Here is a 13,527-nt window from a genome sequence, read left to right on the forward strand (position 1 = left end):
GCTGATTCCTGGGAAAACTCTTTCCGGGAGGGTGCAACTTGGTTTTCAACAAAATGCTCAAAACATACATACATAAGCATTAAAAGTTTGAGAAAAAGGTGACATTAAGCAGATTCTGGTCAATTTTTAAAAATGGAACTTGATTTATGGGGTAGCTTTCCTACTAACCCTACTGGAAACTTAGAGAAAAGGAGTCTGGATTCAAATTTAGAAGCATGCATCAGCTGTAAGACAATGCATGGGGCATCTTGTGTTTTTTCTTTTTTTAACCTTGAATTTGACAGTGTACCGTGTTCCTCCCAGCGCCTTTGTATCCCCTGTTTCCTCTGCATGCACAGTGTCCTGTGTTCTGCTCCTTCCTTCCCTCCCCTCTTAACCTTGCTAGCTCCTTCTCTTCCTTAGAGTCTGAGCAGAGAGCCCTTACCTGACCACTCATGGGAAATCACCCCCAGTTCCACCGCTTGTCTCCCGTTATTGCCTCTTCCAGTTCTTTTACTTTGGATTTTATTATTTTTCTGGCTCTTCTGCCCCACTCCCCTCTCCCTCAAGACACATACACACACACCCCACCCCACCCCACCCCACCACACCCTACACATGACTGTAGGCTCCAGGAAGGTAGGGATTTTTGTCTGTTTTATTCCCGACTGTAACCCCAATGCCTGATATATAGTTAGTGCTCAATAAATATTTGTTGAATGAATGAAATCACTTATGACAGTTTCTTATTCTATAAATCATGTTTCGCTGAGGGCTGTTGTGTACTGTCTTTCCCTCCAACCTCCCTTCGAGACTGGTGTCCATGTTTCCCCAGCTGTTCCTAGTGCCTAACACAGCTCAGAGTAGATGCTCAGGACATTGAGAATGAAAGAGCGAATGGCTTCTCTGGCAAAGGACTAGAAACATAGTAACCTTCATTTCCTAGGCAGGGAACAGGAGGCCCTGGGTACTGTGCATTTGAAGGGCAGCACCAGTGTCTTATTCATCCTTATCTCTCCATGGCTGGTATTCAGCTCAGTGCCTGGCACAGAACAGAGTTAATATAGGTTAATTGGATCAGACTGACTTGAGTTGGGGAAAAGCGAGAACAAAATCCCTCCTGACAGTATCCTTGGATGAAGCTCAGCTTGTGAATACTCCCTTAAAGGTGCTAAGCATGGGTCCTTCTGCATTCCCTTCTGCAACTGTTTTGTCGGAACACCCAGTAGCACTCATCCATCCATCCATCCATCCATTCTTTAAGCTCCACCTAGAAGAGTACAGGATCTTGGAAGGCATGGAAGGCTATGCAAGTTTCAGCCCTGCCTTCAGAAAATTTACCCTGAGGAAAACCTGGGCTTTATTCTCTGGTTTATACAACCTCCCTGAGGTGGCAGAAGAGTTGGAATCAGGTGCCTGTACTTGCTGGAGTCTGTCCTCTGTGTTGGCCTCCACACCACAGTCTTTGAACAGGAGTAGAAAGGTCACCAACTGTGGCTGCAAATTGGCTCTTGCGTTAATCCTGGCTTACTCAAAAACACTCAATATTTTTCCAAACTGAGTTTAGAGCTTTTGATTGAAGCCTGAATCATTTACCGTGGCAGAGCACATCGCCAATATAGGAAAAACTAGAACTTAAAAATACAAAGCCCCTTTAAGTAATCCAATATAGGATAATTACATTATTAAATAAAGCTGCGGGTCTCAAATTATTCCGCTGCCATTGTACATGTGAGGATAATAATGTGAACTGTGCTAAGTGAACAGAGCAAAAAAATGTTTAACAAGAGGGAGCATGTCTAAATCATATGTTTATGTTTAAATAGAGGCTACACAAAACAGGAAGATTTACTTGGTTTCTACATTAAAGCATTCTAAATAGGCATAAGGCTTTCAGTGATTCTCTGTGAAGACGGCTCTTCTTATTAATGACAGCAGTATATCAAGACTCCGTGCCAGATCAACAATAACCTTGAAAGATTCAGACGCCTTCCACTGTGATTTTCTTATACCAACAGAGGCAAAGACTTTTCTTCTTCCTTTTAGGGTCTGTATGAAATATGGGCCCTGCTAAAACTGTGTACCTGGTCAGAGTGTCATATGCTTGTAAAAACTAGGTGAAAAAAGATCAGGAGATGTAAAAGTAGTGGTTTGAAGTCATTTAGCATTTTAGAACATCTGGATTGGATGGTGGTTGAGTTTGAGTTTTATTGTTATTGTCTTTACTTTTCTAGAATGTTCTTATAGGTAACTCAGCTGGGCCTTACAGGAGCCCCTGGAATTGGGCTGATTTATCTTCTTTTGCTTATGTTTTAATGGCCAGAGCTAAGCATATGGGTGCCAAGGTAATTTTTATTATGGCAACCTGAAAGTAGTTAAAAAAATAGACTGTGAGTTAACACCCTATTCGATTGGCCAAAGGAAGGGTGGGCAGGCTCGACCATTGATGTAAGGCATCTTCTGTAGATATCAAATGCTTGCCTGTTTAGAGAGGAAATATCTAGGATGACTTTTCTTGCTTTTCATGTAAGTTGTTTTTAATTTGGGGGAAGGTAAAAGATGCATGCATGGTAAGTCCAAAAGGAAAGACATGGACCTGGGAATTAGTGAGAAGATGTTTCTGGGGCTTTCTTTGAAATTGGACTCCTGTCAGGGGAGCAGGCTGCAGCCTAACAGGTTTTAGATTAGTGTGTATTAAAAATGTATTTAGGAACATAAAATATTTAGGATTTTTGAATTACTTGTTTGATACGCAAACGCCTTTGGCTGTACCATGAAGGATGGTGGCATTACATTTGATGAATTGCGCTTCAGAGTGGTCTTCTGTTTGCTTACCCCATCTAATTGTTCCAGGATGGGTTTCCAAAATTCATTGAGCCCCAAGCTTCACCCAAATGACTGGTGAGGGAGAAGGAAACAGTTGGAAGAGAAGGGGCTGGCTTGGGAAATTGGAACCCAATACACTAATGAGCCTCCATGGAAAATCCATTTCATCATGTTAAGGGGGTCAAATTAAACCTTTGCAGACTTGAGAGGATCTCTTCATCAGTCAGACAACATAAAATTCTTCACATTTTTAACCAGCACATGAATGGAGATTTCTGTAGTCTTAGTTTGGGGAGAAAAACACAATACAAGTTAAAAATTAAAATCCTGTTTGTTTCTTTAAACTTTAAATCCCACCCACTCCAGGAAATTGGCAGGATGTAGGGGAGGGTTCTTTTGTCCCAGGGTAGGAGTAGGGCAGAGTGTTACTACTGAAAGGACCTAAGGGACCAATTTCTCAGAAGGATGACGGTGCTCCCAAAGCTGGCTTCTGGTCCCACTTCAGTTTTCTCATCTCTAAAATGGGTCCAAGAATACTTACCTCAGAGAGTCCTCCTAGGGGTTAGATAAGATGCTGTCTGTTAATTTCATAGATTAGTGTATGAGTAAAGTAAAGCATCTCAGAGTTTTCGACTGCCGTATCCTTGAGGGCTGAGGAAAATGACTTGGAAGCTCAGACATTCTTCATTGCTTTCTGGCCCAGCTTTCCCTTGGAGGTACCCAGCAGGAGCTACAAGGGTGTTATTCTTCTCAAAGAAATAAGAAGAGTTAGGAACACACACAGTCACTCACAGGTAACATCTGAATACCACTCACCCTCATTCCCTCATTTTCAGTTCAAGTGATAATTATGGAATAGTAGTAATAACCATCATTTCTTGGACGCCTACTCTGTGCTGACTAGTGTATTGTAACAACTTCACCATTCTAACTACCATATGAAGTGGGTTCTTTTATCCTATTTCCCCGTTGTTTTTAGATGAGACCTTGGCAAGATGATGCCATGTCCCAAGATTAACATGGGTATTAAGCTCAGTAGAGCTGCATTTGAACCGGGGTCCATCAGATTCAGAAGCCAGTGCTTTCTCAGCCACTCCTTAGTTTCTCCCAACATGGAACATCCAGAGATGGTGTGCCATTAAAATAAGTATTTGTTGTATGCTTTAGGCCCAGCACAGTCCTTGGCTCTTTGGGAAGTTACAAGACAAGTAGACGTTAGGCAAGGGCACTTAAAAAGTCTCTGTAATTCAGGTGTTTATTGTAGAAGACAGAACTATGCAATTCAGCATCAAATACTGTTGCAACAAAGATTTAACATTATATCGCATGTAATAAGAACAGTAATTCCCAGTTCAGGGGCCAACTTAGTACTGATATTGTTTTATTTTTTTTAAAGATTGGCACCTGAACTAACAGCTGTTGTCAATCTTCTCTTTTTTCTTCTTCTTCTCCCCAAAGCCCCCAGCACATAGGTGTATATTCTAGTTGTGAGTGCCTCTGGTTGTGCTATGTGGGACGCCTCCTCAGCTTGGCCTGATGAGCCATGCCATGTCTGTGCCCAGGATCCGAACCCGCGAAACCCCGGGTCTCCAAAGTGGAGCTCACAAACTTAACCACTCGGCCACGGGGACTGCCCCTGATATTACTTTATTTTGCCTTGAAAGGACATTAAAAAATAACTACTACCATCCGTTGCCATCCTCATTTCAAAGGAAAAAAAGGATATTATGACACCAGATGAAAGGAGGAGAGAAAAAGTCTTAAATAGAAAGAGTGTATGGGGGCCCCTCCAGATCAGTGCTGCTCCCTTCTTCTCTCAGCTCTCTGCCTTGGGAGGCTCCCCTGTGTGGGCTCCATTAACAGCTCCTGGGCCCTGTGGCTTCCAGTGGGGTTCAGCCACAGAGGTGCCTTGCTAGGAGGGGGAGAAAGGGAGGAGAGTGAAGGCAGGTATTTATTCCCTGTTCTTTCCTGTGAGATTCCTCCAGGCTGTTGGTGTCCTTCTAAGGAAGAGTCCCTGCCACTAGTAGAAGGGTCTGCTCTGATCCTGGTAAACACCCCTCCCGCCTTTGACCATTTGGCCTAGGAGTGGTGATAGCTGTGCTACTGCTAGCCCAGATTCCGGTACTCTCTCTCTCATGGTTCCTTTACACCCACCAACATCTTTGTCATTAGTCCCTTTGTAAAATCCTCCCTGGATTATCATTATTCAAATGTTCTATTTATTATCTGGTGGGATCCTAACTGATATAAGGATAGAAATCTAACAAATTCAGCTTCATGAAATTCTCACGGCATTGTCTTCATTTTTCTCACTTCATGGCTGGCCAGTGCAAGCTTCATCTTGTCAACCCACAGTACCATTCTGTCTTGCTTGACCTTCTTGAGCGTCTAATTGGCAACCACGTGCCTATAGAGTGAAAACTTTTTGCTCACTCTGTGTGTCCTGTTAGCAGAACACACTAATGTGTAACAAGGAGTGTAACAGGGGCAAATGGGTAGGTGCCTCGAATTGCAGTGAGTCTGAGGGAGACTTGAAAGCAAGAGAGTGGTGAACCCAGCCAGACCCAATGGTGGCACTTCCTTTCCCTTGCCTGAATCCATTGGTACACACATTAGGTACACATGCCTGACATGAGTGGTTAAAGCACAAGTTGATGTGGTTGCTGCTAGTCTTTAAAAAAGTTGACACAACAGTTTTTTTTCATTTTTAGTTTCTATCTTGATGAAAATTTCTCACTCTTGTGGAACCGGTTGGACTATTATTTTGGTTTCACAATTTATTTAGCTAACATCACCTGTTGATGTGTTTAGTGTTCCCAACTTCTATCATATTTCAACTGCTTAAATGAATATTTAAAAAATCCAGGATCTTCGGGGAAGATAGAGGTAAATATGCTGTTTTCCTCTTCTCATTCCATGCTCTCCCTGCCAACCCTTCTGATGTCACACTTATGTGCTTACTGTCCTTTGGACTCTATTAACACAGCTGAATATAGCGCTCCCCAGCAATGAGCTGTCATTGGGGACCATGTGGCATTACAGGGAAGGTCCCATTCATGTTCTCTCTTCTGAGGAATGATATATCAGTAAAGATACAGGTTCAGCTGTGTCTAACAGAGACTCAGAATTACAGTTGTTTGAATAAGTTGGGAGTTCAAACTCTCGCCTGTGTCGTAGCCTAGAGGTGGGTGGTTCAGGGCTAGTGTGGTGATCCGCGCCATGAGGTCGTCCAGGGACCCAGCTCCTTCAGTCTTTGTCTCCTGAGAAATTTGCCCTCATTTGTATGGTGCAAAGGCTTACCTATTCCCTTTGAGGGCACGACCTGGAAATTGCACACATCACTAATACTCAAATCCCATCAGTCAGAACTTGGTCATATGGCTGCACCTGGCCATAAGAGAAGCAGAAAAATGGTGCTTTTATTCCATGCCCAGCAAATTAACAGTTTTTTATTAAAGAAGAAAGGAAGAATAGATATGGGGAGAGGTTAGCCACAGTTGGGGAGTATCAAATTCTTCTTGTGTCAACTAAGATCTTTTCTTACACGTAAGCCAAATGGACTGTGCAGTTCCACTGAGCTTGAGTTGACTCTGAGACATCTAAATTAACAACTAGGGACTGGAGTCCAGATGAACTTTTGGGACCAAACTGTAGAATGTAGTCATGGGCTTAGCGGTGAACATTGGAATCCCCGTAGAGAATGATTTCTTCAGTCGTGATATGCAGAAAAAGAAGACCGGGACCCAGACTGCGTCTAAGGTTATATGTTTCCTACATTTTCCTAGTAGGGAGATGGAATAAGGAAGAAGAGAAATTGAACAAAGAAAAGAAATGTAGAGATGGTAGTGTTTTTCATGTGTCCATTGAGTATCTCCACATCTTGTGAGCAGAGCCACTGACTGCCTTTGTTCTGGACTGTCTTTTCAAGGGTGTTTATATAGTGAACAGCCTTGGGAGAGAGAGCCTATGTCTTCCTCCAGAACAAAGGGCAGGCATGCTTACTGAATAGCATTAACAATTTGGGTTCCCTATGCTCAAGGTCCTTCTCCTGTAATGCCCCCCACTGTATGTGCAGGTATCATTAGTCCTCTTTGCCTCTCCTTTTGGGTATTGGGAATTAAAGAACCAACACAAATGCTGATACTTTGACTACAGCCATTGCTGTGAGCAATAGACCCTTTTCTGTCTCTGATCAGAGAGGTCTTGGGTCCTCTATCAGCATCCGTGAAACTGTGGCAGGCTAACTTGTCAGTTTGAAAGTAGAGTAAAATCTCACCCCTTTCATAGTTCTTAACAAGAGGGAGCGTTTCAGGTCAAAGGTAGGGTTGTTCATTGTCAAATGTTACTCAGAGGTCAGGCAAAATGAAGAATAAGAAAGGCCTTGGTTTAGTGATCTAATACAGTATTTCTCAAAATTTTTGGACTCAAGACCCTTCACACTCAACTATTGAGGACCCCAAAGAGCTTTTGTTTATGTGGGTTACACCTATTGATGTTTACTGAATTAGACATTAAAATTGAGAAAGAATTTTAAATACTTACTTCATTTAAAAATAAAAATAATATTACATCCATATGCAAAAAAATAAATGTCAGGCTGACCCTCACACCTTATACAAAATTAAGTCAAAGTGGATTTTACTTCTAAATGTAAAACTATAAAACTTTTGGAAGGAAACATAAGAGAAATTCTTCATGACTTGGGATTAGGCAAAGAGTTCATAGATATAACAGCAAAACCACAATCCATAAAAGAAAAAAACTGACCAATTGGACTTAATCAAAATTTTAAACTTTTACTTTATAAAAGACACTGTCAAAAGAATGAAAAGCCAGGCTATGGAACGGGAGAAAATATTTTTAAACCACATATCTGACAAACGACTTGTATCCAGAAGGTACAAGAATTCTCAAAACTCAACAGAAGAAAACAAACAACCCAATTTTAAAAATGAGCACACACTTCACCAAAAAGGATATACGGATGGTAAATTAGCACCTGAAAAGATGTTCAACATCGTTAGCCATTAGGGAAATGAAAATTAAAAAACATGATGAGAAACCACCACATACATATTAGAATGGCAATGATAAATTAATTAACGGTGACAGTGTCTAGTACCAGCGTGGATGAGAAACAACTGGAACTCTCATACATTGCTAGTGGGAATGCAAAATGGTACAGCCACTCTGGAAAACAGTTGGGCAGTTTCTGTAAAATTAAATATATGCTTACCATGTGACTCAGCAATCCCTCTCCTAGATATTTACTCCAGAGAATTGAAAATTTATGTTCACATAAAAACCTGTATGTGAGTGTTTATAGCAGTTCTATTTGTAATCACCAAAATTGGAAACAGCCCAGTGTCCCTCAACAGGTGAATGGGTAAACAAACCTTGTGATACATCCATACCATGGGATACTACTCAGGAGTAAAAAGGAACAAGCTGTGGATACTTGCAGCAACGTGGATGGATCTCAAAGGCATATGAGTGAAAGAAACAGTTGCAAAAGATTTCATACTGTATGATTCAATTTATATGACGTTTTGGAAAAGAGAAAAAGCAAGAACAGATCACTGGTTGCCATGTGTTAAAACTCATAGAACTCTACACCAAAAAAGGAAACATTACTGTAAGTTAATTTTAAAAGTAAAAATAACAGTATAGACCCATTATGTAAATGTAACACATTTTAATGGAAATTAACCATATTTTCAAAAACAAAAAATTAGGAAAAACAGTGGCATTGTTTTACATTTTTGTAAATCTCTTTACAGTCTAGCTTATTTGAGACAGCTGGATTCTCATATCTGCTTCTGCATTCGTTCTGTTGCCGTACCATCTATCATATAGAATCTGGAAAACCCCACCATGCACACTTGAAAGAGAATAAGAGTGAAAAAAGCAAATAATGTCTTATTATGATCATTCTTTTCACTCTGTGGACCACCTGAAATATTCTCAGGGATTCCCCAGGGTTCCTGGACCATACTCTGAGAGCCACTGATAGAATACACTGTCCCAAATGTCAGACATTTTCATAGCATCTTGACTTTTTTTTTTGCCATACCCACACGTCCCCTGTGTTTACTTAATGGTTTTGTTCAAATTGACCCATTTTTAAACTTAAATTTATTTAAAGAGGAAACTTTCTATATTTTCTGTAAATGGAAAACCAGTACCACTTTCCCAAAAATGGAAGTAACCACAAAAATAAATAAGCAATGAGTAACTTCTGTTAACAAAAACCAAGTTTATCCATAAACTCATCTCTGCATGGCGTGCTTTGGAAAACACCGATGCAGAGGACTAATGGCAATGATGATAGCTAATGCTGACTTACCACTCCATTTCTGTAACCCATTTAATCCTTGCGATTACTATGACATGTAGGTGGTATTATTGTCCTTTTTTTTAACCTATGTTAAAAAAATTGAAGCACAGGGAGATTAAAGAAGTTGCCCAGTGTTCCACAGAGAGTGAAACTCCAGGGCTGGGATTTGAACCCAGGCAGTCCAGCTCCAGAGTCCAGGATGAATGCTGTGTTGGCAGATAGGAAGCCTGGAGTCTTGTCCAAGTTCTACCAGAGGTTGGCACTGGGACATGTCGCTGAACCTCTCTGTCCTCATCATTATAATGACAGAGGTGGACTAAATCAGGGCATGCAAGTTTAAATTGTGGACTCCTGCCCAAGGGACCAGGCAGGTAAGGGAAAGCGGGCTGAAAGTAAAGTTATAGGGAGTGGTGGGACAATGGTAAATTACAGATCTTGCATCTGTCTAAAGAAAGCAACTGTTCCTCAGTTTCAACTGGGTTTTTTTTTTTTTTTTTGCCAGATACCCCTTTTATTTTCTAAGAGAAGACAAGTCTAGATACTTTGTGTAAGATTTCTCAACTTTTAGAACACTTGGAGAGGCCAGCCATACACACGGGCTGGCTGATTTATGACTTCTTGACTAGATGAACTCTTCTGACTTAGAGGATTCCATGATTGAGTAGCTGTTTTTATAAAATGGTAGAAACAAAATCTAAATTACAGAAATAGGCAGTTTAAAACGATGATGAAAGGGGATATGGACTTAGAAAAGTGTCTCAACACAGCCTACATAAATATTGATCAGGAGCTGGGTTAATTGAAAAGCCAAGGTACATTAATAGAATAACAAAGTGTTTTTCTTTGTGTTCCTTTTGTGTTGTATTAGGGTAAATCAGCAATATTTATCCCAGTGCTAATTCTCAGTTTGCGGAGAGCTAATGTAAGCATGAGATGAGCTTATTGAAATTCTTTTCTTAGACATAGAGACTTGCCCAAATGGTGAGTATTAGGAACTTTAGTCAGCACTTGCTCAGAATAGTAAATACGAGCATGTGATTTATGGCATTGTGTGTACAAAGTCATGTTTCCTGAGACATTTTCTATATATATGTTGGCTGCTTTGTTTTTTGGATTGGTTTGTTGTTTTCCCCTCCTCCGCTTATCAGATTTCCTTCTAAATCCTGGCATTTGACAATGTTGCAGGGCCAGTTTCTCTGTGAATCCACAGTAAAACATACTGGTGGTTTCACAATTAATCCAAATGTGGGTTTATGGCTTATGCATGTTTATGTGAATTCCTGCATTTGTTTTTATGTATTGTGTATATATTCAGGAGCTCTGTTTCAGAGAGACAAAAAAGGAGGGAGGACAAAATCTAAAGACTGAATCTTGAAAGATGGGTTTATTCATCAATGACATCATAAGGATTGTATTTTCTCTGGGTTAATAAAGTATTTGTTTGGCGGGTGTTGTAAGCCAGCCAGAGCTAGTCATGCCATTTCTTGGAAAAGATCTGAAGCAACTGGTAATTGAAATGATAATCATTTGATCATAGTTAGAGCTATTTGAAAATAACACTCATCTCCAAACTTGTCTCTTCTGAGGAACCATATTTGGTAACATTATTGCCAAATTCTGTCTTTGCTAATGTTGAGACTTATTAACCATGATACTTAATTATTTTCCAGGATATTCTAAACTTGATTTCTGGTGAGCTCTGTCGAGAAGCTGAGCTGTTCCCATATGCTTTGAAACAATACCCAGCCTGAATTTTTATTCTGACATTTAATAATCACCATGTAATAGCTATAAAAATGCGTGACAACTACAGATCTTTTATTTCAAGAGGATGGTGTGGTGAACCAGAGTGAAATCACCCGTTGAAATAGTACTTTGTAATATGCCCCAGTGTTTATAAAGTATTGAAATTTTTTTTCTTGAGCAGAGGGTAAAAACAGTTTCTCCTTTGTCTCCCATTTAGTGGAAGTTCACATTTATTTGTGATAAGAGAGAAGGTTCCATTACAGAAGTTTCACTTTTTATTTTTGATAGAGTATTTGTTATTTTGCTGCTCATTAACAAACTTCCTTCTCAAAAGCAGCTTGGAATTGGATGGGGAAAAATGAAATTTTAGATCCTACCTTTTAAAAAAAAACTCTAAAAACTAAATCCAGAGCTTCTTATTGTGTGGAGCTTATCTTAATAAACGCTTTTTTGTTTGGTTTGGAGTAGTGTGTGCAATACTGTGTAAGTGTGTGCGTGTGTCTGTATGCGTGTGTGTGTGGGTGGGGGAGAAGGAGGAAAGAGTCATGTTTGACAGCAAAATTAGCCAAAATCACTTGTGAATTCCTTTTGTTTAATAGCTTTGAGACATCTTCCTGTTGTCGTTGGTCAAAAATATTTCTAAGATTTTGTAAGCTTAGGGGTTTTCACAGTTAAGCTTTCTTCAGAAATGTGAAGTAAAAGAAATGAAAGAAGTCGCTTCAAGTTGAAATGTCAAATGCTTCAAATAATTTAACTTAAAACCCAGTGAGATGATCTTCTTAAGCCTTTTCCAAAGACTCTGGGTAAGAGAGCTCCCCCCCCTTGGCTCCATGTGTGGATATCTACTAAATATCTTGCTGGATTAATTCTGAGTCAGAAAAGTTGGTTGTTTCCTGGAAGCAATTAGAGATGCTTAAAATTCAAATTTATGATCCATAGGACAAACTGAAGTTTCAACTACTTTGCTTAGATTCAAAAGCTTTCTCCTCACTCGCCCTCTCGCCTCTTACCCCATATGTATTAAAAGAAAAAATCAGTTCATTTCTCAACTTACAAAGTTTTTAAGAAACATGAGAATGTGTAAGTTTCTTTCAGTGGGAAGCACATAACATTTATGAAGTATTTCTTTTGGGATTACATCACAGTTTTATTTAATTTTAGGACAAAAGTTAAATTCAATATTTGTGTATAAGCCAAGGGAAAATGTACCATAAACATAGGAATTTGGGGGTGAGTCAGAGTTCCAAGAATCCCAGATTTACTTAGGCCATTTATATAGAGACAGGCTAACCATTAGTCATCTAGTTCTCACTTTTTATTTTTGCAATTAATTGCACCTAAAAATTAGCTTTCACCCAAGTGGTCAGATAGGCAGAGTGGGCACTAGCAGCCAGCATTAAAAATGGCTATTAGAATTACTGCCGAGTTTTTGGACGCTTTCTAGTCATAGAATAAATATATCCTATAAATTACTCCTCAACTAGACAACTAGCGGTGAAAAGCCATTGAAACGAATTGAGTTATTGAAGATTCTCTGTCACTGAAAAGTCATTGTCTGCTTGCATAAGGTTAAACCACTCAAATGGTATTTCACATGGGCTTGTTGAAAATTTATCATTTCCTTCAGAACCACAAATAATGTTTTTTGTTCTTTCCTAACCACCTCTTGTAGGATGAAGTCATTGCTGTTTCCGAAAAGGTGATTGTGAAGCTTGAAGACCTGGTCAAGTGGGTACATTCTGATTTCTCCAAGTGGAGATGTGGCCTCCAGGCTGGGTCAGTGAAAACGGAGGCATTGGGAAGAAATGGACAGAAGGAAGCTCTGCTGAAGTACAGGCAGTCAACCCTAAACAGTGGACTCAACTTCAAAGATGTTCTCAAGGAAAAGGCTGACCTTGGTAAATATAATTTGCACTTCGAAATCTAATGTGTAGGCGTATCCAGTAACTAACTTTTTTTGTTGTAGATTTTTCTGGAAACCCTGTTTTATATATATATACATATATGTATATATATATATGTATATATTTATAAATTTTTTTTTAACCTCAAAGGAACCTGGGAATATGGACGGACAGATAACTGGGTGGGTGAGGAACAAACGTTACCTATTGGATCACAGGGCCTTCTATGTGTGGAGCCCTGTGCTGGAAACTAGGTGATACAACACATGGCCTTAAGCAGCTTCCAGTCTGCGTCAAGGCATAAGACTTAATTAGGGCACCTAAAATTGAATTAATAAGGAGTCTAAATATTTGGTCTAAGCAGACAGCATGACATCTATTAACACCGGGTCAGAATTTCATGTTTTATGTTGGATGGAAAGCAAAGTGAGGAAGAGAGATGAGTCAGTTAATGTGGAGCCGGAGAGCAGTGTCAAAGCGGGGGAGCCACTGGTTGGCAATTTGTGGCATAGGTTTCCCTGAGCTTTTTGGCATTTAGTCATCACCGTCAACTGTATATTGTTTTTCTTTCCTTCCTTCCCCTCTTCCAATATAAGTTTAGAGGAGAACTTGAGATTTGGAGTATTCTGATTAGTGTTTGAATCCTGACTCTGCTGCTTATTTAATAGTGTGGCCTTAGGCAAATAATTTAACCTCCAGGCCTCAGTTTCCCCATCTGAAAAATATGGGAACTTT

General features: G+C 39.9%; 1 protein-coding gene across 3 annotated transcripts in view; it reads left to right on the forward strand.

Moving 5' to 3' along the window:
- ARID5B (AT-rich interaction domain 5B) overlaps positions 1 to 13,527 on the forward strand; it is a 173,593-nt gene that overhangs the window by 18,298 nt on the left and 141,768 nt on the right. For all 3 annotated transcript variants that reach the window (XM_070488567.1, XM_070488569.1, XM_070488574.1), the window contains one exon: positions 12,561 to 12,786. In XM_070488567.1, the coding sequence (XP_070344668.1) occupies positions 12,561 to 12,786 (226 nt within the window). The remainder of the gene's footprint in view (positions 1 to 12,560; positions 12,787 to 13,527) is intronic.

Source organism: Equus asinus, chromosome 2 (genome assembly GCF_041296235.1).
Source record: "Equus asinus isolate D_3611 breed Donkey chromosome 2, EquAss-T2T_v2, whole genome shotgun sequence".
NCBI classification, from domain to species: Eukaryota; Metazoa; Chordata; class Mammalia; order Perissodactyla; family Equidae; genus Equus; species Equus asinus.